The sequence below is a fragment of the Chlorocebus sabaeus genome, chromosome 2 (assembly GCF_047675955.1).
Source record: "Chlorocebus sabaeus isolate Y175 chromosome 2, mChlSab1.0.hap1, whole genome shotgun sequence".
Lineage (NCBI taxonomy): Eukaryota > Metazoa > Chordata > Mammalia > Primates > Cercopithecidae > Chlorocebus > Chlorocebus sabaeus.
In genome coordinates this window covers 32,866,756-32,892,364 of record NC_132905.1, presented here as the reverse complement: position 1 = coordinate 32,892,364, position 25,609 = coordinate 32,866,756, and the positions used below count along the sequence as shown (strand labels likewise).

Below are 25,609 nucleotides of genomic sequence, written 5' to 3'. Positions count from 1 at the left end.
CAACAGCAACACAGAGTAGGTTAAAGTGCACCCTACACAGAGAGAAGATGGCCAGAAAGGAGGCATGCATGACCAGGCTGGCAGTATCTGCACTGCGAAAGCTTCAGCTGTTAGCCCTGGGCTTTATGCTTCTGTTTGCTGGTGAGCTCAGGCACAATACCTATACATTCAGCGTCTGTCACCCCAACAGGAACAGTTAGCAGCTTAATGGTGGCATGAAAATGGAGGGCTATTTGCATACAATCAATCAAATGAAACTCTGTGGCTTCATTCCAAGCCTAGGGGATGCCCAGCGGCTTTTGCAGAGCTGATATGGGCATACAGAAGAACAGTGATGCCCTTGTGCCCCATTTCCAGAGCAATCCAGAGCATGGCACTGCCATCGTTGTCCTCCAGGTGGACATTGCAGCCCAGCTGGGCCAGCGCATGATGATCTCCATGTGCCCGTGCCTGCTGGCACAATGAGGGCCATGGAGCCCTTGTCTTCCTGGAGGTTGACCTCAGCCCCACTGGCCAGCAGACCCTACACCATGCCGATCCGCCCAGTAACTGACTGCCAGCATGAAGGCCATCTGCCCCAGCTGACTGGCTTTGGGGCTCACATCCTTTCAGCCAGAGTTCTTCCCCAACCTGCATGTCCTCTGCTTCCACAGCGGTGAGGCCTGCCAGCATGATGAAGGTATAGTCCCTTGTTCTGGTGATCCACGTTACACATGCGGGTGTCCAACAGCAGCTTCACAATCTCAAAATTGGAGTGGGACAGGCTGTAATAGAGGACTGTGTTGCTGTTTCCATCTGCCAAGACGATGACCTAGTAGAGGACATCCAGGGAGGTAGCCTCAAAAGTAGCTCTGTGGTCACCCAGAGCGGCTGCAATGGCTGACTTCTGACGGGACACGCAGAACCACTTGTGCTGGAGGGTGTTCAGACAGAACCTCATATCTTTGCTGGTCAAAGCTCTGGGATCATTTATATTATTTTTCAGTAAGTTGCAAGCAGACAACATCTTTTCACTTCATGTATGCCTCTCTCTGATTTTCACCTTCTCAGGTTCGCGTTCTTGAAACTGCATTTCATCTTCCACCCTGGCAGACTTGAAACCTTCAATGTTAATGGCATGGTGCCCTTCGGCCATTCCCCAAGTGTCTTCAACCTCCTCTTCTTCAAGAGGATATTACTCAGTGACATCACACTCATCATCTGACTCAGAGGAATAGCTTTCATCTGTGCTGACATTATCACTTGAAGTTGTTGCATACCCTCCATTAATGCCAACAAACTGAAGATTCTGTTTGGTGCCATTTGAATCTTTGTTACCGTCTTCCTTCTTCATGATGGGCTTTCGTGCACTTTCATTGTTTGTGCGTACAGAGGCCAGCGGCCATCTGGTCGTCTGTCAGGTTCACTAGGGACCGTGTGCTTTCCTGAGCAGGGAAGGCGCCCTGGCTGCTGATTAGCTTTCCTTCTGAGATCCTCACCTCTGAGCAGCCTTCTTCCTGATGCAGACACTTTACTAATGTAGATTTCCTTTCTAGATGTAAATTTCCGTGTAAAAAAGGACAGCTTTTTAGAGCCATTCCTGTGTCTGCAGTTTCTCTGAATAACCAGCTCAAAATATGCCAAAGAGATATATTTTGGGGTGACACATTATGGTCTCCTCCAGTCATATTTTGGGATGGTGTGTACTGAGCCCCAGCCATGGCAAAAATAAGACTTAAAATCACATAGGACTTTTATCCGTCAAGGAAGGCCTGGTTCTCCTCCTCTTGGCTAAGTGAAGAACTGACTGTGCTACTTAACCAGATTCTTTTTAGATGAATCCTCTGTGACATACTTTTCCAGGAGCATTGCTGCTTCGTCATATGGGGAGCCCATCAGTGCTATAAATCTGATGGCAAATTTTCCTAAACATGGGCACACAGGTTTCTCTCTGCCTGCAGTTTTTTTTTTTTTTTTTTCCTGGCCCTTGGATCGTGACTGCCTGTTTGCAAAGGACAATGATTTGGGTGGGTGATGGGGGTGTGAGGAGGGGAAGGCTGCTGGAGGAGGTAGCTCTTATAGCAGACAAGGGAGGTCGGGAAATACCTATCGTACTAGTTTTCTGGGGCTGCCATAACAAGTCACCACAAACCGGATGGCCTAATACAACAGAAATTTATTCTCTTACAGCTCTGGAGGCCAGAAGTCCAAAATCAAGGTGTTAGCAAGGCCATGCTCCCTTCAAAGCCTGTAAAGGAGGATCATTCCTTGCTTCTTCCTAGTTTCTTGCCTCATCCTTGCTTCTTCCTTCCTTGCTTCTTCCAGGCCTTCCTTGGCTTGTAGCAGCAGATCTCCCACTGCCACCTCTGTCTGCACATGGGTGCTTTCTCCCTGTGAGTCTGTCTCTTAACCTGGTGTTCTTCACCAGGACACCAGTCATACTGAATTAAGGACCCATCCTACTCCAGTATGACCTCGTCTTAACTAATTACATCTGCAACCACCCTGTTTTCCAATCAGGTCACATTTACATGTATTAGGGGTTGAGATTTCAACATATTTTTTTCTGGGGACACAATTCAACTCACAGTGAAGCAGGCCAGCACCCACTCCCCTCCGGTGGACAGACCCTGAGGCACATATTCTGCACTGCCTCCCAAACTTCCTCCGTGGATCATGCCCAGGTGCCACAGTAGTGACCTGCGTGATAATGCAGCCTTTATTGGCTGCCTTTACCTTTTCCACTGCCCACTGGTGACCCTACTGGTGTTTCCTGGGATCACCTCTCATATATACTGCTTCTCAAATACTTGTCTCAGGGTTTGCTTCTGGGGGACCATGATCTAAGAAACCATCCAAAGTCAAGGCTTATATTATGACAAATAATATACCTGCAGTTGCAACCCCTTGTCTTAACATATCCTGATACAAGATACTGGGAAATGCCCAACATGTACTCACAGGCACAGAGTACAATGTCTCTGCCTTTTTTCCTATTGCAGCCCAGCAGAAAACAAAATACTTTCCTAAAGAGAGATTGGGGGGCCCAAGGTGAAAAGTGATTTACTCACTGGAGGAGAGAAAACAAAACCCAGCAATGCACCAAATGCCAGCCTGGCAAATCACACACACACACACACACACACACAGAGACACACACACACTGGGCACTGCTCACGAGGAAAGCTGCTGGAAGCTGGAGTGCAATGCAGTATGGCACCCCCCAGCTTCCCCTTGGCATCCGCCTTGTTGAGGCATTGCACATTAGAACATCTTTTCATTTGAGTTTGCAAACACCCCAGGGGAGGGAAACATGGAGGTGTAGATGATCTATTAAGGATGAAGGAGACATCCAAGAGAATCCCACCCAATATGTGCTGCTCAGATGGTGCAATTAGGATCTCTGGGGGTGCCACCATTTCTTCAGGAAGAAGTCAAGAACTATCTAGGCCACTGCTTTTCCCACTTTTAATCAAAATAATTTATGTCCATTGTAAAAACATTAAGTAGTCCTGAAAGGCTTATAATGAGGATTATGGGTTGAATTTTGTCCCCAAAATGAAGAAGTCTTAACTGCTGGCACCCACGAATCTGACCTTATTTGGAAATAGGGTCTCCACAGTTAACATGGGGTCATTAGACTGGGCTCGTTTATAGTATCATTGGTGTCCTAACAAGAAGACGGAAATTCAGAGACAAAAACACACACAGAGGAAAATACCATGTGGAGAGAGAGGCAAAGATTGGAGCTATGCCTCTTCAAACCAAGAAATGCCTGGATTATCAGACCCTGGAAGGGTCAAGGAAGGATTCTGCCCTAGAACTGTCAGAGGGAACACTGCGTCTGCCAACAACTCGATTTCAGACTTCTGGTCTCCATATATGCAATAGAATACTTTTCTGTTGTTTTAAGCCACTCAGCTTGTGGTACATTGTTATGGCAGCCCTAGGTATCTAACAATGAGAAACAATGGCCTCAGTGCCCCATCCTCCAAATCCTTGTGCAGATGCAGCCACCTGTAATTTAAATTTTAGATTTCTTTTCTTATTTGAATTATTAATTGTCATTGATTTCTAATATCATGACAAGTTTATCGAGAAGGAGTTATAACACAGAGACGGGACAGGAGGAGAGAAAGGGTCCTATTATTACATAATGAAAATACACACCATGCCACTGTAAAACACAGTATAATCAGAAGGCCGGTTGGGTGGCTCACCACTGTAATCCCAGCACTTTGGGAGGCTGAGGCGCACAGATCACCTGATGTCAGGAGTTGGAGACCAGCCTGGTCAACATGGTGAAACCCTGTCTCTACTAAAAATACAAAAAAAAGCTGGCATGGTGGCAGTTGCCTGTAATCTAAGCTACTCGGGAGACTGAGGCAGGAGAATCACTTGAACCCAGGAGGTGGAGGTTGCAGTGAGCCGAGATCGCGCCACTGCACTCCAGCCTGGGCAACAAGAGCGAAACTCCATCTCAACAAACAAAAACAAACAAACACATAATATAATCAGGAGATTTCAGGTGCTGAAATCATTAATTAATTGCAGTAATTATAATTCTGCAGTCCAGGATCCTGACACTCACATACACGACAGGCCTCACTGAGTAAGTATCTGTTGATGCAAGACCTAAAGAAAGGATGTGAGCCATGTGGACACCTGGGGGAAGGACATTTCAGGCAGAGGGAATAGTAGGTGCAAAGGCCCTGGTTTGGGAATGTGTTTGGCATGTTTGAAGAAGAACAAGAGGCCAGAGTAGGAGACTGTTGTAGGAGGTGAGCTTAGAGAGGCAGCAGGGGCCAAGTCACACAAGGCTCTTTGTAGGTCCTGGTAAGGACTTTTGCTTTTGCAATTGGAGAGTTCTCAATGGATGACTGATAGGATTTGCTTTATGTTTATAATAACACTGGCTTCTGGGTTGAGAGATGGCTGTAGGGGAAGTGAAGGCAGAAACACAAAACCAATAAGGAGGACACTGTAATGACCCTAGTGGGTCATTGTGATGGCAGGGTCCAAGATGGTGGCACTGGGAATGGGGAGAAGTGGTAGAATTCTAGATCTGTTCTGGAAACAGAGCTGACAGGTAGGGCTACTGGTTTTGGTGTGGCATGAGGGAACAAGAGGAGAATACCAAAACTTTAGGCCTGAGCACCTGGGAAAACAGATGGGGAGACTGCAGGAGGGACTGGTTTGGGAGGAGAGAGATGGGGAGCTCAGATATGAACTTGTTAAGTTTGAGACGTGAATAGATACCCAGCAGAGGTGTTGAGCTGGGTATATGAGCCAGTGCTGGAGGAAAAGGCCTGTGTTGAAGATTGCACGTGGGAGTCATCATCAGAGAGATGGTATTTAAAGACTTAAAACTGGGTGAGATCACCTAGAGTTATATAAATGAGTCAAAGATGGCCTCTGTGTATTGGCTTTTAGATTGTTTATTATTTCTTCATTGTAGGCTAACGCTGATTACTGCAGAAGCCAAACTCAAATTTTTACACATCCAATTATTTTAAACAAATTTTAACCCAATTTTTAGCCATTCAGGGCCTTCCTGCTACATACCCAGTGAAACTATACCCAGCATCTGTTGGCCATTGATAACATAGAGGCTTGTGGTTATAAGACCTCAAGTGTGGTGGCTCACACCTGTAATCCCAGCACTTTGGGAGGCTGAGGCAGGCAGATCGCTTGAGCTCAGGAGTTCGAGACCAGCTTGGGCAACATAACGAAACCCTGTCTCTACTAAAAAGACAAAAATTAGCTATATGTGGTGGCATGCGCCTGTAATCCCAGCTACATGGGAGGTTCAGGTGGGAGGATCACTTGAGCCTGGGAGGTGGAGGTTGCAGTGAGCTGAGATCCTGCCACTGATCTCCAGCCTGGGTGACAGAGTGAGACCCTGTCTCAGAAAAATAAAGCCAAAAACAAAAACACAAACCTCAAGCCGTCCCTGCCCTTCAGAGCTCTCTGACTCAGAGACTCCCCGCTGTGCTGCTATGCAACATCACCTAGACACAAAAGCCTTGTTTCTGAACCTCCCCTCCCTCGGGGGTATCCTTGCCTTTCCTCCTCTCCTTCTGAGTAGCAATACGTGTAGTGTGGTCTTTGGACAGACTCTTGCTGTAAGGGACATCCCTCTACCCCTATGCAAAACTGTCAGAGTGTCACCACCACCCAATAAAATATGTGTGTGCTACTGCCATCTCATGGTCACTCTTTGATTAGTCCCCAAATCCCTTGAACACCCTAGGGAGTGAGTGTAGACAAGAAAAGGAAGAAGTGCAAGTGCTGAGTCCTGAGGCATGCCAACGTTTAGACGTTTCAGAGATGAGGAGGAACCAGTAAGAGAGATATAGAAAGAAAGTCCGGAGAGGTAGGAGGGAAACCAGGAGAAAGTGGTATTCTAGAAGCCAAGTGAGGAAAAGCCTGGCAAGGACAGGGATGGACAGTGTCAGACACTGCTGATGGGTTCAGTGGACCGAGAAGGAGCTCTGGATGTCACACTACTGTCCATCATTGCTTGCTGCTCACACCAAATCTGCTTCCCACTGTGGCTGCTCCAAAGTGCTCCTCTCCTGTTTCCACCTGTGCCACAATCTTTCTCATCATGCCACTGAAATCAGTGATCAGCAAAGTTTTTCACAAAGGACCAGAGAGCGTATGTTTTAGGCTTTGAGACCATATGGGCTTTATCACAATTATTCAACTTTGCCATAGTGTGAAAGCAGCCATCGACAATATATAAACAAATTAAGAGTGGTTGCGTTCCAATAAAATTTCAGTTTGAATTTCATGTAATTTTCCCAAGTCACAAATTTATTTTATTTTTTTACTTTTCCGCTTCAACCACTTAAAAATGTAAAAATCTTTTGTTACAGGCTATACAAAAAAATTTGTAGTGGGCCAGATTTGCTGCATCCTGATTTAAATTAATCATATTCTCTCTTATTTTTATCTCCTTTCTTGAATCTGTCACCATATGACTTTTATTTATTTATTTATGAAAGACAGAGTCTCACTCTGGTGCCCAGGCTGGAATGCAGTGGCGTGATCTTGGCTCACTGCAACCTCCACCTCCTAGGTTCAAGCGATTCTCCTGCCTCAGCCTCCCAAGTAGCTGGGATTACAGGTGCCCACCACCAGGCCTGGCTAATTTTTGTATTTTTGGTAGAGACGGGGTTTCACCATGTTGGCCAGGCTGGTCTCAAACTCCTGACCTCAAGTGATCCACCCCCCTTGGCCTCCCAAAGGGCTGGGAATACAGGCGTGACCCACCAAGTCTGGTTTATATAATTTAATTATTTAATTTAATCTAATTTATAGCCCCTATTTTGTGTCACTCACAGGTTACAGGAGAGAACTAAAGAGGTCACTTTACCCACTTGAGCATTTGATGGAGGAAAAGTATTCCCAAAAGGCTAAAGAACGCCTGCTATCATTTCCTCTGGATTAATTTCTCCACTTTTTGAAGTTTGTTGGCTTAGAATTATAACACTATGTAGACCAAACATTCAACAGATTGACCTACCTCTCTTTCAAAACAAAATATCCATAGCACCTTGTTACCTGTCAAAGCAAAAATGAAATATCAAAATCTTTCCAGTCTTGTTTTAATGACATCTCAGCTAAAAGTAAAAACAAAAAACAAAAAACAAAAAAACCCAGGTTATTTATTTATTTATTTATTTTTTGAGACGGAGTCTCGCTCTGTCGCCCAGGCTGGAGTGCAGTGGCCGGATCTCAGCTCACTGCAAGCTCCGCCTCCCAGGTTCACGCCATTCTCCTGCCTCAGCCTCCCGAGTAGTTGGGACTACAGGTGCCCGCCACCTCACCCGGCTAGTTTTTTGTATTTTTTAGTAGAGACAGGGTTTCACCGTGTTAGCCAGGATGGTCTCGATCTCCTGACCTCGTGATCCACCCGTCTCGGCCTCCCAAAGTGCTGGGATTACAGGCATGAGCCACCGCGCCCGGTCAAAAAACCCAGGTTATTAATAGACCTGTAAAAAGGCCTCCCAAGATTGGCGCCAAGATGGCGATGGAGATGAGGCTTCCGGTGGCTTGCAAGCCTCTTAGCGAGAGACTGGGTCGAGACACTAAGAAACATCTAGTGGTACCAGGGGACACAATCACTACGGACACAGGATTCATGCGGGGCCATGGAATGTATATGGATGAAGAGAAGCTCACTGTATCTGTTGCCGGCTCTGCGGAGGTAAGTTGATCTGTGTGAAAGCTTTGAAAACCAGATACATTGGTGAAGCAGGAGACATTGTAGTGGGAAGAATCACAGAGGTTCAACGGAAGAGGTGGAAGGTGGAGACCAACTCCAGGCTGGATTCGGTCCTGCTGTTCTCATCCATGAACCTTCCTGGAGGAGAGCTGAAGAGAAGATCTGCAGAAGATGAGCTTGCAATGACAGGTTTCTTACAGGAAGGGGACCTCATCGGTGCTGAGGTCCAGGCAGTGTTCTATGACGGAGCTGTCTCTCTGTACACGAGGAGCCTGAAATATGGAAAACTAGGTCGGGGGTTTTGGTCCAGGTGTCCCCCTCCCTGGTGAAACGGCAGAAGACCCACTTTCATGATTTGCCATGTAGTGCCTCAGTGATTCTTGGTAACAACGGCTTCATCTAGATTTACCCAACACCTGAGCACAAAGAAGAGGAAGCAGGGGGCTTCATTGCAAACCTGGAGCCTGTCTCTCTTGCTGATGGAAAGGTGACATCCCGGCTTCGGAACTGCATCATCTTGCTGGTAACTCAGAGGATGATGCTGTATGATACCAGCATCCTGTACTGCTATGAAGCATCCCTTCCACATCAGATCAAAGACATCTTAAAGCCAGAAATAATGGAGGAGATTGTGATGGAAACATGTCAGAGGCTTTTAGAACAGGAGGGATAAGGAGGTACTCCAGAAGGACAGGACTGTGGACCTTGCAGGAGTGAAGACTGTGATGTGTGGTCCCCATATGTGGCTCAGTGAAGACTCGAGAGATCATCACTTTGTCTGCATTGACAGACCTGTGACTGCCTCCAGCCCACAGGCCTGCTTTCTCCTGTCCTAACACCAAGCCTGGGTGGCAGATGAACAGTGCTCCCTTGGGTTGTCAGCTGAGTCCCAGCATTAGGGAAGAGTTTCAGGTCTTTCAAAGTGCACAGTGTTCCAGTCGAATGGACTCCCATCCTGGAATAATACGGAGAATCCTTTGTCTTCCACTCACTGTCATTCACAAGGCACAGTGCCCCATGAAATTGCCCCAATAGAAAACATGGCATCCCTGACCCCCAAATGGTCTATTTTGGCCTCCATTCCTATATCTTTTAAATGACTGAGAGTGCAGCTGGTAAAGTTGGAAGAATAAAGTTAACCAAGCAGGCCAGGCACGGTGGCTCACACCTGTAATCCCAGCACTTTGGGAGGCCGAAGCAGGCGGATCATGGGGTCAGGAGATCGAGATCATCCTGGCTAACACGGTGAAACCCCATCTCTACTAAAAAATACAAAAAACTAGCCGGGCGAGGTGGCGGGTGCCTGTAGTCCCAGCTACTCGGGAGGCTGAGGCAGGAGGATGGCCTAAACCCGGGAGGCGGAGCTTGCAGTGAGCTGAGATCCGGCCACTGCACTCCAGCCTGGGTGAGAGAGTGAGACTCCGTCTCAAAAACAAAACAAAACAAAACAAAACAAAAACAAACAAAAAATTAGCCAGGTGTGGTGTGCACCTGTGGTCCCAGCTGCTCGGGAGGCTGAGGCAGGAGAGTAGCTTGAACCTGGGAGGTGGAGGTTCCAGTGAGCTGAAATCGTGTACCGCACTCCAGCCTTGGTGACAGAGTGAGACTGTTTGAAAAAAACACAAAAACAAAAACAAAAAAACCTGAGCAGTCTTTTGCTTGGTTGGAATCTGATTTTCTGTTGTGTATTCCTTATAGCCATAGATGCGATTATGTCCACACCAGGCTGCCTTAATCTGTCCTGCTTGGAGGGTGACTTGTAAGATGCTGAACTACTCATAATAGAGTGAATGTTCTGGGTCCATGTACTCTGATAAACATGAAGAAAATAAACTAAGAAAAATGGGGGGGGGGGGGGAACAGGCCTCCCATAAGGAGTGGGTAGAGTATGATACTCATTTCCGATGCTTCAAAGATTTTGCCCTTCCTCATAAAAACTCAAATAGCTGTGGGTGCCTAGTAAATGTTAATAAGGTAGTTAAAAGGTTCCTAGTTGCTTTTTAAGTATCTGTTCAGGGACTTACCTCTCTCGCCATCTGACCTGTGCGACATAGCTAAGTTCAAAGAAAATCTATAATCCTTTTTACAAAAATGAATACTAGCCTAGAGGCAACGTTATATTTCAAGTAAAGTTATTAGATATACTCTGTTCCTTTCCAGCACTGCATCTAAATGCATTACAAAACCCAGATAAAGCGAATCTTGATCATGGATTTTTAGGACATGCGTTTTAGTATTTAGTATAGTTCTTGCAATATTTACAATCAACACTTTAAAACAACATGCAAACACTCCATTACTTTTTCGAAGCTTCACTATGTATTGAGAAAAGCCTGTAGTTTGGGCTTTTCAATATACAACCAGTGCAGGAATGATTGCTCGGTATTTGCTTCATACAATTTTAGTGTACCCTTAAGCTAAACACAGCCCTGTGATGGGTGCCATGCTATATTGCCAAGTACCCTAGTCCAATGGAGGAACAGGATGGATGTTACAAAATGACTTTTGTCTTTGACTTTTTGATTGCCATTCAAGGGCTATTCTACATAACTCTGCTGGTGGCTGGATGTCCAAAAATCATAAAATGATCCATTCATCTGCTCCAAAGGTGAATGTCCATTTTAAACACAAGAAAAAACATCCTGTATTTAGCTGTTCCCATGATGTGCGTGCACACAGTAGTGGTTCCCAATGGGCCGTTCCTGGACCGACAGCACCAACATCACCTGGAAACTACTTGAAATGTAAATACTGGAGGGTTCAACGGCCTCTGCTTACCAAAGCCCTCCAGGGGATTCTAAGTTTTCCAATGCTAAGTTTGCAAACCACAGAATTAAATCATCTGTACTCAGATGAAGTAAACTATATGAATGAAAAAAAATATATACAGATTAACTTATGCTGTTGGCATTGGTAAAATCAGTTCACAAGGTAACATGAGAATGCAGGGCCTTGGTAGCTCAGACCCCAGACCCCTTACTCAGGGAACTCAGAGAAAAGATTTAGGGAGTGGAATGCAATGTGCAAACCAGTAACCAGGAGACTGGCCACTACTGATTCTAATCTATGCACACAGTTTTCTGTTCTCCTTGTCCAAACTTGACTATATGTGTGTGACAACAGCTTGCAACATGTTCCGTGAGGTGCCAATCCAGGCATGTCCTCTACAATAGACCATATGTCACAATCAGCCGGAAGCCAACATGGCATCACTGACTGCATCACTGTTGGTCAGACGAATCACAGTAGGAAACATTTTTATTTATTTTTTCAGACAGAGTTTTGCTTGTCGCCCAGGCTGGATTGCAATGGCGTGATCTCGGCTCACTGCAACCTCCGTCTCCTGGGTTCAAGTGGTTCTCCTCCCTCAGCCTCCCGAGTAGCTGGGATGACAGGTGTTAGCCACCATGCATGGCTAATTTTTGAATTTTTAGTAGAGATGGGGTTTCAACATGTTTGTCTGGCTGGTCTTGAACTCCTGACCTTGGGTGATCCGCCTGCCTGGGTCTTCCAAAGTGTTAGGATTACAGGTATTAGCTACTGTGCCCGGCCAACATTTTTATTTAATAGCAATTAGGATAAAGGACTCAAAATTGTACTTGGTAATCACACTGGCCATTATCAAAATAGCACATGCTATTTGGAAAAAAAAATTCTTTTTTTCTGAGATGTTGCTTGCTGTATGATATACACCTATTCTATGATGACAGGAGCAACACAAACAATGACCATGTTTCAGTGAGCAAGACTCAATCTCTCAAATGAACAAGAGCCTTGGCTGATTCGAAACACTTTCTTTCCTACAGCATATGATCAAATGATCAGAGCATAGAAAGAGTAACCATCTAATCATGCCAGAGTTCTTCAGCATTAATAATCATCAAGAAAGGCACTTTAGGGACATTTGACAAGGAATGACACTAATACAATGAGAACTGGTCTAAGTTCTGCACAAAACTCTGATATAGTTCAAATAGATTGCATGCTCTGTCTCTATGTGTACATATACATTCATACAGGTGGTACAATCTATGTCTCCACATGTATATGTATATATCTATGCATATACAAATATATGTGGGTATGTATACCAACATCTGTATACATATATGTGTGTGTGCAAATATGTATCCATAAGACCACAGAGGGGGAAAAGACATTTGTTTCCTTTAATTGAATAGTACACAAAAATTCTAGTCACTTTATTTAGAACAAAGAATAAGAGTATTGGCAAACTAATGCAAAAAAGTACCCTACTAAACCTTTCTATGCACAAAAAAGAGCAGTAAAATAAATACTCAGAACTTTCCCAGGTTGTCAACTATTAAAATAAAACCTTAGCATTTCAAAAAAGCTTATTCCACTGCAGGAAAGAGGGTGGACTTTTTTGGTACCATAATAAATCTCACACTCACACATCCATATTGCTTAGGTTGAAGAGAACGGAATGAACAGAGGAAATTTCTTCCATGAATTACCCTCCTTTCGGTACCCGCCATGTTTTAGTTATGTTGTATTATTCCACTTAGCTTAAAATATAAAGTCTTGTAGAAACACATTTTTAGGATGTTGAAGTTCTCAAGATATTTGCACAGAATATTTAGAAGTACTTAGAGGAGTTTTGTTAAATGCAGTTGGTCATACTACATACACCACAGTCGCAGTTTTGACAGACCAAGCACATCTGTGTCAGAAACAGACAAAAGGCTTACTCCTCCTTCCCAGAAACGGGTATACAGACATGTTCTTATTCTTGGGATATGAAAAAACAAGTAGTAATGGCATTTAAAGTTTAATTACTAACTGTATAATGCCTGAGAACAAAATTCAGAGCAATTCTCAAAGGGTTAAGAGTCAGACTCCGGGCATTTCCGTTTTTTAGCTGCAGGCTCCTCAGTCTCCTGTGATTCTAAAGTGCTTGCATTAGATTTGAGTCTGGTGTCTGCTTTAAGGTTGTCCATGGCAACGGTGAAGCCGGAGAGAAGGTAACCCCCACCTCCACTCATCAGCAGTTTAGGATGACTTCGATCTGGCAAAACCTAATCGAGACAGAAAAGACATCCAAGCTTTCCCAAGACAATAAAGTCCATCTGAACAACAATATACCAAAAATCAGAATTTAAAAACACAGGTTCTCTTGATAATTTAAATGGACCAGTTACTCTCTTTCTTTTTTTTTTTTCTTTTTTATTTTAAGAGGCAGGGTCTCACTCTGTTCCTCAGGCTGGAGTGCAGTAGTGAGATTTTGGCTCACTGTAACCTCGAACTCCTGGTCTCAAGTGAACCTCCCTCCTTGGCTTTCCAAAGTGCTGGGATTACAGACATGAGCCACGGCACCAGGTTTTAAATGGACCAACTTCTAAGGAACTCATTTCTTCACATTACAATGCAGAGAAAAGTGCAGAAATTGGTTTAATTGATTTGCTTTTGAAAAATAAAACTGGCTAGGCATGGTGGCTCACGCCTGTAATCCCAGCACTTTGGGAGGCCGAGGCAGGCGGATCACAAGGTCAGGAGTTTGAGATCAGCCTGGTCAACATGATGAAACCCTGTCTCTTCTAAAAATACAAAAATTAGCCAGGCGTGGTGGCACACGCCTGTAATGCCAGCTACTCAGGAGGCTGAGGCAGGAGAATTGCTTGAACCCGGAAGGCAGAGGTTGCAGTGAGCCAAGATAGTGCCACTGTACTCCAGCCTGGGCGACAGAGTGAGACTCTGTTTCCAAAAAAAAAAAAAAAAAAAAAAAAAAAAGCAGTTTTCAGTTCAGCCCAGGTTTCTCTAGAAACTGAAGCATGTTTCTGGTGGAGAAGGGGTAATAGTCTGGGCAGTACTCTAGAACTGTGCATAGAGCTTTCTTTCTCTTGGCTTCAGGAAGCTTCATGGCCAATAATGGAGCCTGGGTCTATGGAGAAGTTGCTACTGAATGTACTATACACTCCAAACCTCCCTCCCCCGCTACCCTGTTAACTTTGCCAAGAAAACTCTCCTCTTTCTCCTGTAACCTTAGCTAAGTAAGACAACCTCTACAAAGGGCAGGGTTACCCAAGGCTCAATAGCATCCCCACTACATTAGGATAAGACACCAAGCAATGAGACGGGGCCTATGGCAGCATGGAGGTGCTCCCCTCAGATCTCCCTTCATGAGGGAACTGGCTGCGAGGCATTCAGGCAGTAGAACGCCTCCAGCTGCCGCTCCTTTGGGATCCACTACAGCATTCATGCTGAGGGAGGCCATGGGTTGCTCACGGTCAGTAACTGAGCATGTGTACCAGGGCTGGAGCCTTTCTGCTTAACACAGGGCTCCTTGAATGGCGACCTTTGCACCTGAGCTCGCCATCAGCCTCATGGAAACTTTCTCAGCGCAGCACTGCAGGCTCTTCCTCCCGTCCTCCTTTCTCTACCAGCTCCTTGCCCAGGCATCAACCTGCACCACCGATCTTGCTCCCTCTCCCCTTATATCTCTAAGGCATTTCCCTCAATACATCTCTTACACTTCGACTTCCATCTTAGCATATGTCTTCCAGAAGACCTGAACTGACACCGAGGCCACCAGTAAATCCTGAAAACTTGCCACAAAAACATCCTGGCAGAGAGGAAAGGGACAGTTTCTCATCCACCTGGTAATTTTGCTATTGTCAATTATATCATCCACAGTGATATCAAGGCCTTGGGGAAATAAGAACCATAGCGGTTTGCATTTTAAATGCCCTCAGGGCAGAGTTACAGAGTAATATATTCTGACATAACAAGAGAAAAAAAGGGTTAGAAAAAGTAAGGGGCACATTCTCTGAGTAACAGCCACAAGACATCTTCATCTCTGTAGACAGAAGCAGAGATATCTCTATTTTTATTTTGTTTTTGAGACAGGGTCTTACTCTGTCACCCAGGCTGGAGTGCAGTGGTGGGATCTCAGCTAACTGCAGCCTCGACCTCCCCGGTTCAAGCAATCTTTCCACCTCAGCTCCTGAGCAGCTGGGACTACAGGCACCTGCCAACATGCTCGACTAATTTTTATATTTTTTGTAGATACAGGGTCATGCCCAGACAATTTATATATATATATTTTTCATAGAGATAGGGTTTCACCATGTTGCCCAGGCTGGTATTGAACTCCTGGACTCAAGCGATCTGCCTGCCTTGGCCTCCCAAAGTGCTGGGATTATAGGCATCAGCCACTGTGCCTGGCTGAGATAACTCTATTTAATGACTTCTAGTACTACTACAAGGACAGTCAAGTCTCGGGAGGGCAGCTCTTGACTGGCTGTAAGAACACGTACCTGGTAATTTCTGAGCCAGGTCTCAGACAGCCTGAGGTTGATGACCCCTCCCCTCTCCCGCAGCTTTGTGTAGCATTCCAACAGAGGCTGCAGGCAAAAACAGAATTCCGTTAAGAGCTACTTCCTGGGATGCAGTTTAGGAATCAACATTCAGATGTAAGAATTCCTGCCCATTCCATTCCAGTATTACCTCTTTGTACTGACAGTAGACGACGAATGGCCTTGAAGGGGCCACAAAGTCCAGCAAAGACAGCAGCAGGGGAGTGGGGTGGAAACGACTAGCTACAATTAAACTGGAAGGAAAATGTCAGAAAAATTACTTCTCTCCCAAAGTGGAGCACGGGTTTTAAAATGCATTTAAAATGATCATGTATTTAATTTGCATGACTCACACAAAGAAGAGATTTAAATATAACATTCTAGAAATCCAAAACAGAATACAATCATGAGCTATTTCTTTCTAGGAAACACAAACTGGGTTAGAAGCTCTTGCGGTGCTTGGCAACTCTAAGTGGCATTTAATGACATTCTTGATTTAAAAAAAAAAAAATCACCTGGAAACAAATCCAACACTGCATATGCTGCTTTGTGGACATGTGTTATGGCCTGTATCGCAGCATTTGAGTGCCCCATCCCCTGCGCCCAGTAGGACCACAAAGCCTGTTTTGATGCACTGTGATGGAGAAGGTTCAATTTCTTCTGAAATCCTGAAACCAGCATCATCAATTCCCCACCCCTGCCAGCCTCAGCCTCCTTTCTTTAAAAAACCCCCAAGACAAAATCCTCATCTCGGGTCCCACTAAAATCAAAGCAGACAAGAAGGGAATGCCAATCTGTCTGAAGCAGAGCCCACACGCGCGGAGGAGTCTCCTGCTGCTTCCATCAACGCACCCATCCGCGTTTCTTTCACTCAGCAGAGCGGCAGCCTCTAATTGTCTTTTCCTCTGCTCTTCTTGTCTCCTCTGTTTTTCCTGAATCTTCAAAAAGAAAAAGAAGAAACCAATGTACTGGGGTCAGTCACATTTGTGGAAATGCTCTGGTCTGTCAAAACATTTCAACAATATTTTATCAACCTGGACTAAACCAATAGAAGGAGGTTGTTTATAAGGAAGCTGAAAAAACACAAGAAAGCCTATATACTATAAAAACCATTATTAAGCTATCTATGCAATGCTTCTGTAACCTAAAGCTCCACCCCAAAGACTGAAATCACAAGCTTGTGTACATGTACACACACTTATTCTCTGTTTTGATAGTTATCGTCTTGGGAGCTAATACACTAAAGCCAAACCAAATCTCATGACTTAACTGAAGTTAACTGAGGGCCTGAGATTACGGGGGTGGTGGGGACTCTTGGCATCCTTACATAATCTTTTTTGCTTCCCCTCTCTTTAGGCCCCTTATGTTCTGGATCTTGAGAAATGGTTTCCATTGTTTCCTGGTCTTCTGGGTGGTTGCTCTCTGGGGCCTCTGCCATACTGTCTTCATTCTCTTGTTCAGAAGCCTGTTTTTCCTCTAGTGTGCCATTACTTTCTTCAACCAAAGCACTGTCTTTTGGCTCTGAAGATAACATCTCGGCAGAAAATGTTCCATGTAGAAGACTGTCCACTTTGTTGAGGGGGAATTCATACAGACCATTAAGAAAAGATTTGGGAAATCCAAAACATGCTGTTGCTGCCCGAACAGGTCCACCTCCAGGGTATAGCTGAATAATGGAGCCAAAACCTGAACAGATAAAAGAAACAAACATCTGCCCATGGAGTGACGCTAGACTATGCAAACCCTCAGTGAGTCCTCCACAGTAATGAGACTGAAGGTCTTTCTATTAATACTTTATTCACAGGCTGAAGAATGGTGCAGCTCCTCAGGGAGTCTGTTTGGAGTCTATGAGTATTACCAATGGAGGTAATATAATTCTAAAGCAGATAGCAGGAAGTCTCAAAGAAGCTTAGCCTCACTTGATACTACTGTAAAACCCTGTGTCTGCAACTTGGGTTGTTACATGATTGGTGACTGACTCTGCTTCCCCTCACTCCAATCCTCAAATGGAGCAGTTACAGGTTCTTATCTTCTATGTGGTCAGAAAAGAAACAGACAAATCAGGCTGTGCTGTATTCTTCCAGAGAGAATACACGCTTAGTAATCTTCCCACTCACTCCCTTCAATTTAGGCCCAATGAAATGAGCACCATCTACCCAGTTTACTAAACTCACTGTCCTGAAAGCCCTAGCAAGCCACAGGCTCCAGCATCACGCCCACTGACAGTGAAGCTAGGAAGGACAATCACCATGGGTCAGGGGTACCCATGGGTGGGGTGCTGGTGATGGAGACTGCGTAAGAAGGTCCCCAGGCTAGGAGCTGTGCAGGTTCACCCAAGTCACTTCGTTAACCCTGAAGTAATTCAATCTGGCTTTCCACGAGTTTACATTTTTGGACCGCCTTTACTCACATCAGGGTGGAGTTTTGTTGAAAATGGAAATATTAAGTCTTACCTCCCATTCGTTCCATCATTGCACCCAGCACCAAGCCTGCACACGTTTCCATCACAATCATTTTGTTGCCAGCACGGATATTTCCCAACGTCAACATCTGGGCTAGTGTATCGTATCTCATGTGGCTAAAGTAAAGACAACAATTCATTCATTTTTAGCTAAGTGAAGCCTACTATTTTAATCATCATTTTTCAAGTTTTTTTTGCTTTATGAAAATTATGTTGATAAGATTATTGATTGCTTTGGAGGCGACAGTGAAAGGACTTACAATTTATGAGGTAGGAGGATACTTTATGCAGGTGAGCAAGTTTTTTCATTTTACTTAAAATCATGACTTTCTTAAAGACATATTTCCCCCAATTATACTTTTGAAAGGAAACAAAGCGTACTTAATTTTTCCAGGTTCTCTTGCATAATACATAATTGAAAGAATACGGGTGGATGGCTTCACAACAGTAATGATGGCTTCATATCTGGGGGAAGAAAAAACAGAACACTGACTTGAAAAAATGACTTAAAATATTTTATTTGTAATAAAATGTATGTTTTATAAACACATAAAAAAGTTTAATATTATCAGCCTTTGAAAATAAAAACTACTTACTTTTTCTTCTTCTTTTTAATATATTTATCTTGAGCAAATTCTGTCTTGTCTCGGAATGTTGTACTATTTTCAATTAACTGCTGAACTATTTCCTATAAGAAAAGGAGCAAGTAGATTTTCTGAAACTTTACTTTCACAAAACAAGTAACTTCCAAAGGCTTCTTACCCAAGAATGGATCCAATGGTCTGATTCTCCAATCCCTTTTCCACAGAAGTCCAAATAGATGAACTTTGTATTTCTATACTCTATTTGGAATTTATGATAAAATACAAGTACTTTATAACTCCATTTAAACCAACGTAAAAGAACAGAGATATCCAATAAAGGGAGAAGAGAGGTAAAGGAAACTAATTTCTGAAGACACTGGCTGAAAACATTACTGAAAATGAACAAAGTTAAATCCTGATATGCACTGCTATTACATTCTCTACCACTAATATTAGTAATGTCATTCACTTATATTCCTGTATGTAAGACATAAAATCTTTGAAATGTTGAGTTACACGTACATTTCAACCTATTTCTATCAAAGCTATAACTTTTTTTTTTTTAACTTAGGTAGTCTGCTTTAAAAACCAGTTTCCTAAATGCCAAACAGACAAAAACAAAACTAAAAATCCTTTGAATATTACCTCTCCTTTAATGCCCTTGTCCTTCAAAGCTTTTATGTCATCTTGAGTAAGTTTCTGAGATTTCCCATCATCAACTATATTTCGATTATCAGTGCCCGCTTCTTTAGTCTCTAAGGAAAGAAATTGCTCTATTGACATTTATGGTCTGAAATTATTTGACACTTTCTTTTTTGAGTTCATATCCACATCCAGTCCATCAGCCACTGAAGTCTGGCCTCCCGGCTGCACTGCTCCCATCACACCATCCTTTCCTGCCAAAACTACTCCAAGCCTCTAAGTCATCTTCCCACTCCCAGTCTTGCCCCCCTACTATCCACCTGGATGCCAGAGTGCTCTCTGTTTAAATGCAATTTGACTTATCTATCCCATGTTTAAAACCATACAGTGGCTTCCCATAGCAATGAGAATACATTCCAAAGATGACCTGCAAGGCCATCATTGATCTGGCCCCTGCCTACTGTTCCTGGCCTGATCTCTTGACACCTTAGCTTCAGTCACAATGGCCTTCTTTCTGTTCCTTGAACACACCCAGCAAGGTCCCACAGCAGGCTTTTGGCATCTGCTGCTTCCTCTGCCTGGAAGGTTCTATGACAGATGTCTGAGTGGCTGGATCCTTTCTATCACTTGAGGCTGAGCTCATTCTCTTGCTTTACCAAATTAGCACATGCCCCTGCCTTATTATCTTCATAGTATGTGTCGCTTCACCATAAGAAATCACGCTGTTTGCTTGTCTACTTGATTATTTTTGGTGTTCCAAATGGTAAGTACATTTTATACGACAGTCTATCTTATGAACTGCTATAACTGCAGTGCCAAATTATACCTGGCATATATTTGGTGCTTAGCAAAAATATAGATATTAACTTAAATGTATCTAAATAACTGGTTTGACTCAAAAAACTTTATAGTATTTAACTTCAAATAATTACTTGTGTTTTAATTAATAAGATATTCTCAATGTTCATTTTAATAAATATTTAATTTTAATTAATAACAGCTTTTGGATAAGAGGTTAAGAAATAATAATAGTAATAGCTAAAATTATGGGCCCTTAGTAAAAGCAAGACACTATGGAGAACTTCCTATGAGCCATATCATTGAGCACTCAATACAACCTAGGCATTAAATATGTTTATGACCCAATTTTACATATATAAGGATGTAACACTCACAGAACTCAAGTAAGTTGCCCAATGGTACAAGGCGAGTGATGAAGGTAGAAATTGAACTTAGTTGGATCCAAAACCAGATCTCTTAACCTCTACACCACACACTAACCACCTTACAGCTGTTACATAACTTCTGGGCACTGAAAGAACTTTACATGTGTTCTTGCAATGACACAGAAACGACTCATAGGATTAAATGCCTGGTCCAAGGTCAGAGAACTCCACATATGTTCTTGCAATGATGCAGCACAACAACTCATAGGATTAAATGCCTAGCCCAAGAGCAGAGAACCATTTAATGGTGGGCTGGAGACAGAATCCAGGTTATCTCAGGGCCAAAGGTAGTACTTGCTTCACTCCACTAAGCTGCAGTTCTTAGATTATGAGTTAAGATTTCTTTTGGGGTAGCATTGTCTAGCACTTGGGAATTAGGTGGAGGTTGAGATGTTTCTGACTAGTCAGTTGGACAGCATCTATTTCACGCATCCAAAATGTGCACCTGCAGTAGGCTCTTCCCTCTTCTTCTTGGGCTGTAGACTTCCTCCACTGGTCACTTCAAATGTGGTTCCATAACTATGGCCAATGACGTTATCCAGGTAGAACCACTGTTTTTCGAAAGTTACTTTTCTAGGGAAAAAAAGCAATCAATTAACTGAATATCTTTTGTATTCAGTACAGAAAAGACATGTTCACTACAGTTTATTTCAAAAGTGGTCTCCACAATGGAGGCTCAGCAGCATTATCTCTGAACATAAAGCAACAAAGGAACTAGGGAGAACCTGGTTGGGATAGAGACATACAATTAATGAATAAGCCACAAGAACACTGAATTTTGGAAAGGGTTGCTTCAAAGACAGAAGACATTCCTCTTCTGGTGCACTGGGCTGACCCCAGTTTGCACGTCTACTAGAATGTCCAAACTTGCAGGCTCTGCAGATAGCCTGAATGGTAGACAGGATCCCCAAGATTGCCAGGCCTGGACATACACTGTGACAACTCTTGCAACTTACCCCAGAAAATCTCAAAACTGAACAATCATTGAAGTAACAAGGATTTAACAAATTTCCTGGGCTTGGTCTGATTGGCCATTTTATTTGAAAATTATCTAATAAAAGCAACTTATACTTGCAAATTAACACTGACAATCTACACACTTGGAAATGGTGCTTAACACTGACAACGCTCTACTGAGGACCAGGCAACTTGAGGTTTTCCTATGACACAGATTTTTTATTTTCTTGCAATTTAAAAGGGAAATCCCACAGGAACACAATCTTTTCTTCTCAAAAGAAGAAAACTAACATCTACTGAGTGTCAATCAGAGGCCAGGCAGTGTGTGCTAGGTGTGATTCACACTTTTTGATTTCATTCTCGTGGTAATTCTGGGACATAGCTCTTTCCAGAAGAGCAATCCGAGGCCCAGGGAGAAGTATCTTGTCCAAGATTCACAGTTGCAAGGTGTTGTTGGAGCTGGGATTCAAATCCAAATCTGTGTCTAAACCCAAGCCTCATTCTTTCCACTATACCACACGGTCTACTCCAGCAAAGACCTAAGGACCTTAGAAAGTCCACCTAGCTTCAGGACATGTGTGCCCATGTGCACAGAACACTGAATTCTGGGAATCATGTAGTGGTTAATTCTGTTTGTGCCCCATCCCACTCCTTCTCTTCCTCTCTCTGTGCCGCCAGGAAGCTGACTCTGACAGAATATACTGCCACATCACCCATGCTTCCGTGTCAGAGGCTTACCATCATTGCTGGTCTCTGGGTGTATCACCTTTATTGGTTCCCTAAATCCTGCCACACTTTTGCGTCACATCTTCATTAAAGCTTACTCAAACCATCTGAGGGAAATCCTGCAAGATCATAAGTGATTCAGATATGGCCAATTCTTGTTATTTGCTAGATCCCTAGATACTTACATATGACAGAATGTAACAGACACTCAAAATATTTGCTAATGTAAACCTCCTCAGATGTTGCAATTCAGCTCAGCCCAGATGTGCACCCCTACCCTCATCCTTCAGTCACCCAGGTGCTACTGAAACACCGGATCTGGCTAGGTGTGGTGGGTCACACTTGGAATCCCAGAACTGTGGGAGGCCGAGGCGGGTGGGTCACTTGAGTCCAGGAGTTTGAGACCAGCCTGGCTGACGGGAAAAACTTCGTCTCTACAAAAAATGCAAAAATCAGCTGGGTGTAGTGGCATACACTTGTAATCCCAGCTACTTAGGAGGCTGAGGCAGGAGTGTCACTTGGGTTCAGGAGTTTCTCTACAAAAAGTACACAAATTAGTTACTGAGGACGCTAAGGTGGAAGGATTGCTTGAGGTGGAAGGATTGCTTGAGCCCAAGAGGCAGCAGTTGCAGTGAGCCAAGATCACACCACTACACTCTAGCCTGGGTGACCAGAGTGAGATCCCGTCTCAAAAAACAAACAAACAAACAAACAAACCAAACAAAAACACTGGATCTGAGATAGGTGGGTTTACCTCTCTGCAAGCCTATGTGATACACAGAGGGGATGATGAGTATCACTTAAAACTGGCTGGTTTGACAGGTCAGGTCACTGCCCCTTGTCAGGAATGTGCGGCCCAGTAAGAGGGATGAGGAGGCCACGTCTTCACTGGGAAGGAGTAGGATTTGCAGAGTCTACTTTTCTGAGAGTCTGGACTGTTTTTTGCCCAACCAGATGAGTGTACCCCAAGGGTGATGAGGGAGTCTGACCTGGGATGCAGTTGAGCTTAGAGAGTCATTTTCTAAATAAAATGGAAACTGCCACTATGACTTCTGCGAAGAAGAGGGCCTGATGAAAAGTATTTCCAAATAAATGTTTAGGGCAGTGGTCCCCAACCCTTTTGGCACCACAAAAGGGGAAGGTCAGACGCACTGGTTCATGCCTGTAATCCCAGCACTCTGGGAGGCCAAGGTGGCCAGAATTACTTGAGCCCAGGAACTGGAGACTAGCCTAGATAACATAGTGAAACTCTGTCTCTACAAACAAAATTAATTAATTAGTTTAAAAAAGAAAAAAAAGAAGAAGAATTTAAAAATAGTTAAAGGTTGGTGCAGGAATTACATCTCTGGACTAAAAAAAAAACCACACCCCTCATAAAAGAAACATTTTTTCTTTACTAAATTAGTGCCTGTGCAAAAAGCTTGGTTATCACCAGCTTAGTGCTCTGGAGACTAGTTTCTTCACTATTTTATGATGCCTGTTTCACCTTAAATACCAATTAACGGTTTGCTTAAACCAGGAGTAAATGAGTTCATCTGAAGTAAGTACTTATCAGAAATTCCAAATCTCATACTTCCTAGTCTGCAGAAAGCTGTTCTCCTGACATTGCATTCAACTTATCTCTGTCAAAAGTAATACAATAACCTAGCTCAAAAGAAACTGTGGCCGGGCGTTGTGGCTCACATCTGTAATCCCAGCACTTTGGGAGGCCGAGGCAGGTGGATCACCTGAGGTCAGGAGTTCGAGATCAGCCTGGCCAACATGGTGAAACTCCATCTCTACTAAAAATACAAAAAAAAAAAAAAAAAATAGCCGGGCATGGTGGTGGGAGCCTGTAATCCCAGCTACCTGGGAGGCTGAAGCAGGAGAATCGCTTGAACCCAGGAGGCAGAGGTTGCAGTGAACCGAGATCGCACCATTGCACTCCAGCCTGGGTGACAACAGCGAAATTCCTTCCCCCCCTCAAAAAAAGAGAAAAGAAAAAAGAATAAGAAACTGTGGTTAGCCAGGTGCTGTGGCTCCTGCCTATAATCCCAGCACTTTGGGAGGGTGAGCGGATCACTTCAGGTCAGGAGTTTGAGACCAGCATGGCTAACATGGTGAAACTCTGTCTCTACTAAACATACAAAAATTAGCCGGGCGTGATGGTGCCCGAGTCCCAGCCACTAGGGAGGCTGAGGCAGGAGAATCGCTTGAACCCAGGAGGCAGAGGCTGCAATGAGCTGAGACTGCACTACTGCACTCCAGCCTGGGTGACAGAGCGAGACTCCGTCTCAAAAACACAAAAAAACTGTGGTTATATTTCTCAGATAAATTAATCCAAATATCCCAATAAATTTTCACCATTAATAAGCTCTTAGGACTTAGCAACCTCACCAGCCCTTTTGGAAAGTTTTCAAAATCCCACTTCTCTACTATTATAAAACAGTGATACTAGTCAGCGAGTGCACAAACCAAACCTAATTTCGAGTTCCGAGGCCTTGAGCAAATTGCTTTTTAGCAATTTTCCCAGCTTTGAATCCTTTGGTGAGTAAAACGAGGGAAACTCAAAGCAATTCCACACTCTATGGTGAATTGTCTCTTTCATCTATTCTGTGTATCCTGTTTGGGTAGAGAAGAGGATGGAAAGCCAGACTAGGTAGGAGAGGTTTCATTTTTTTGTGGGATAGACCCTGACTGAAGGATTAAGGAGGAAGGAGGATCTATGGTGGGAAAAAAGGGGGAACCTGAAGGAGACTCTGGGAGACAAGGATGAGATCCCAGAGTGAAGAAAGGAGGGAGTGTCTGTGGAAAGACAGTGAAGATCCCAAGGTCTTAGGGAAATAACTTCAGGACAGGTGATTAGGGGTGTGGAGAGGGAGGCCTTGGCACCCTAGGGCCAAGAATGGAATTCTGGGGAAGGAACCCTGTGGAAAGACTGAAAAGGATGCTGAAGGTGGACAGCCAGATATGAAACCATGGAGGGGGCTCTGGGAAAACAGGAAGGTTAGGGGAGATTATGAGGTTCGAGGACGGGATCCTGGTGGAAAAGCCTTCTGTGACAGAAAGATCCGAGGAGACGAGGGCGGGGAATGGGGACCGAGAGAGCCAAGAACTGCACCCTGACGGGAGAGGTCTGTGGAGAGACCTGGAGGGAGGGGGTATCTACAAGGTGGGGGCGGGAGACCCCTAAAGTCAGTGATCTGACTTACTTTCTCCGCTGGACTTGTACTGCTTTAAACACATCTTCACGTTTCAGCACCACGAAGTCGCCGTCGCGGATGCGGTGGTCTCCAGGATGTTGTGGCTGTGGGCCCGGCTGCTCCCCTGAGCCCTCCATGACGCTCAGCCGGTCGCCGTGCTCCACGGCGTCTCGCCCCTCCTCCTCGGTTGTAGCCACCGCCAGCCTCACTTCCCACAACCTGGCGCACTAGGAGCCCGCCGACCGGCACCGCCCCCACGTGTTACACGCCGCTTCCGCTTTCCGGTCCAGACCTCAAGACCAC

At 44.3% G+C, this 25,609-nt stretch overlaps 1 protein-coding gene and 2 pseudogenes across 2 annotated transcripts; 1 reads left to right on the top strand and 2 right to left on the bottom strand.

Moving 5' to 3' along the window:
- On the bottom strand, positions 1–1,610 carry LOC103214254 (KN motif and ankyrin repeat domain-containing protein 1 pseudogene; annotated as a pseudogene).
- Positions 1,611–7,807: 6,197 nt separating this feature from the next.
- LOC103246824 (exosome complex component RRP4 pseudogene) lies at positions 7,808–9,117 on the top strand (annotated as a pseudogene).
- Positions 9,118–12,356: 3,239 nt separating this feature from the next.
- Positions 12,357–25,569, bottom strand: TRMT6 (tRNA methyltransferase 6 non-catalytic subunit). Of its 2 annotated transcripts, XM_008018698.3 has the most exons (11): positions 25,316–25,569; positions 20,887–21,014; positions 19,219–19,328; positions 18,586–18,677; positions 18,371–18,454; positions 17,982–18,106; positions 16,856–17,214; positions 16,381–16,466; positions 15,680–15,782; positions 15,490–15,576; positions 12,357–13,251 (listed from the first exon to the last, which is right to left on the bottom strand). In XM_008018698.3, the coding sequence occupies exons 1-11, from the start codon at positions 25,441–25,443 to the stop codon at positions 13,060–13,062; spliced, it is 1,494 nt and encodes a 497-aa protein (XP_008016889.3). In that variant the 5' UTR covers positions 25,444–25,569; the 3' UTR covers positions 12,357–13,059. The 2 variants fall into 2 exon arrangements, with proteins under 2 accessions (XP_008016889.3, XP_072863083.1); XM_073006982.1 differs by lacking the exon at positions 19,219–19,328.
- Between the last annotated feature and the right edge of the window lie 40 nt (positions 25,570–25,609).

Coding starts and splice junctions, on each gene's coding strand:
- TRMT6 (XM_008018698.3), bottom strand. CDS start 25,443: ATGGAGGGCTCAGGGGAGCAGCCGGGCCCACAGCCACAACATCCTGGA. Junction 18,455..18,585: donor ATTAAAAAGAAGAAGAAAAA/GTAAGTAGTTTT, acceptor TTCTTCCCCCAG/ATATGAAGCCATCATTACTG. Junction 18,107..18,370: donor AGAGAACCTGGAAAAATTAA/GTACGCTTTGTT, acceptor TCTTTACTTTAG/CCACATGAGATACGATACAC.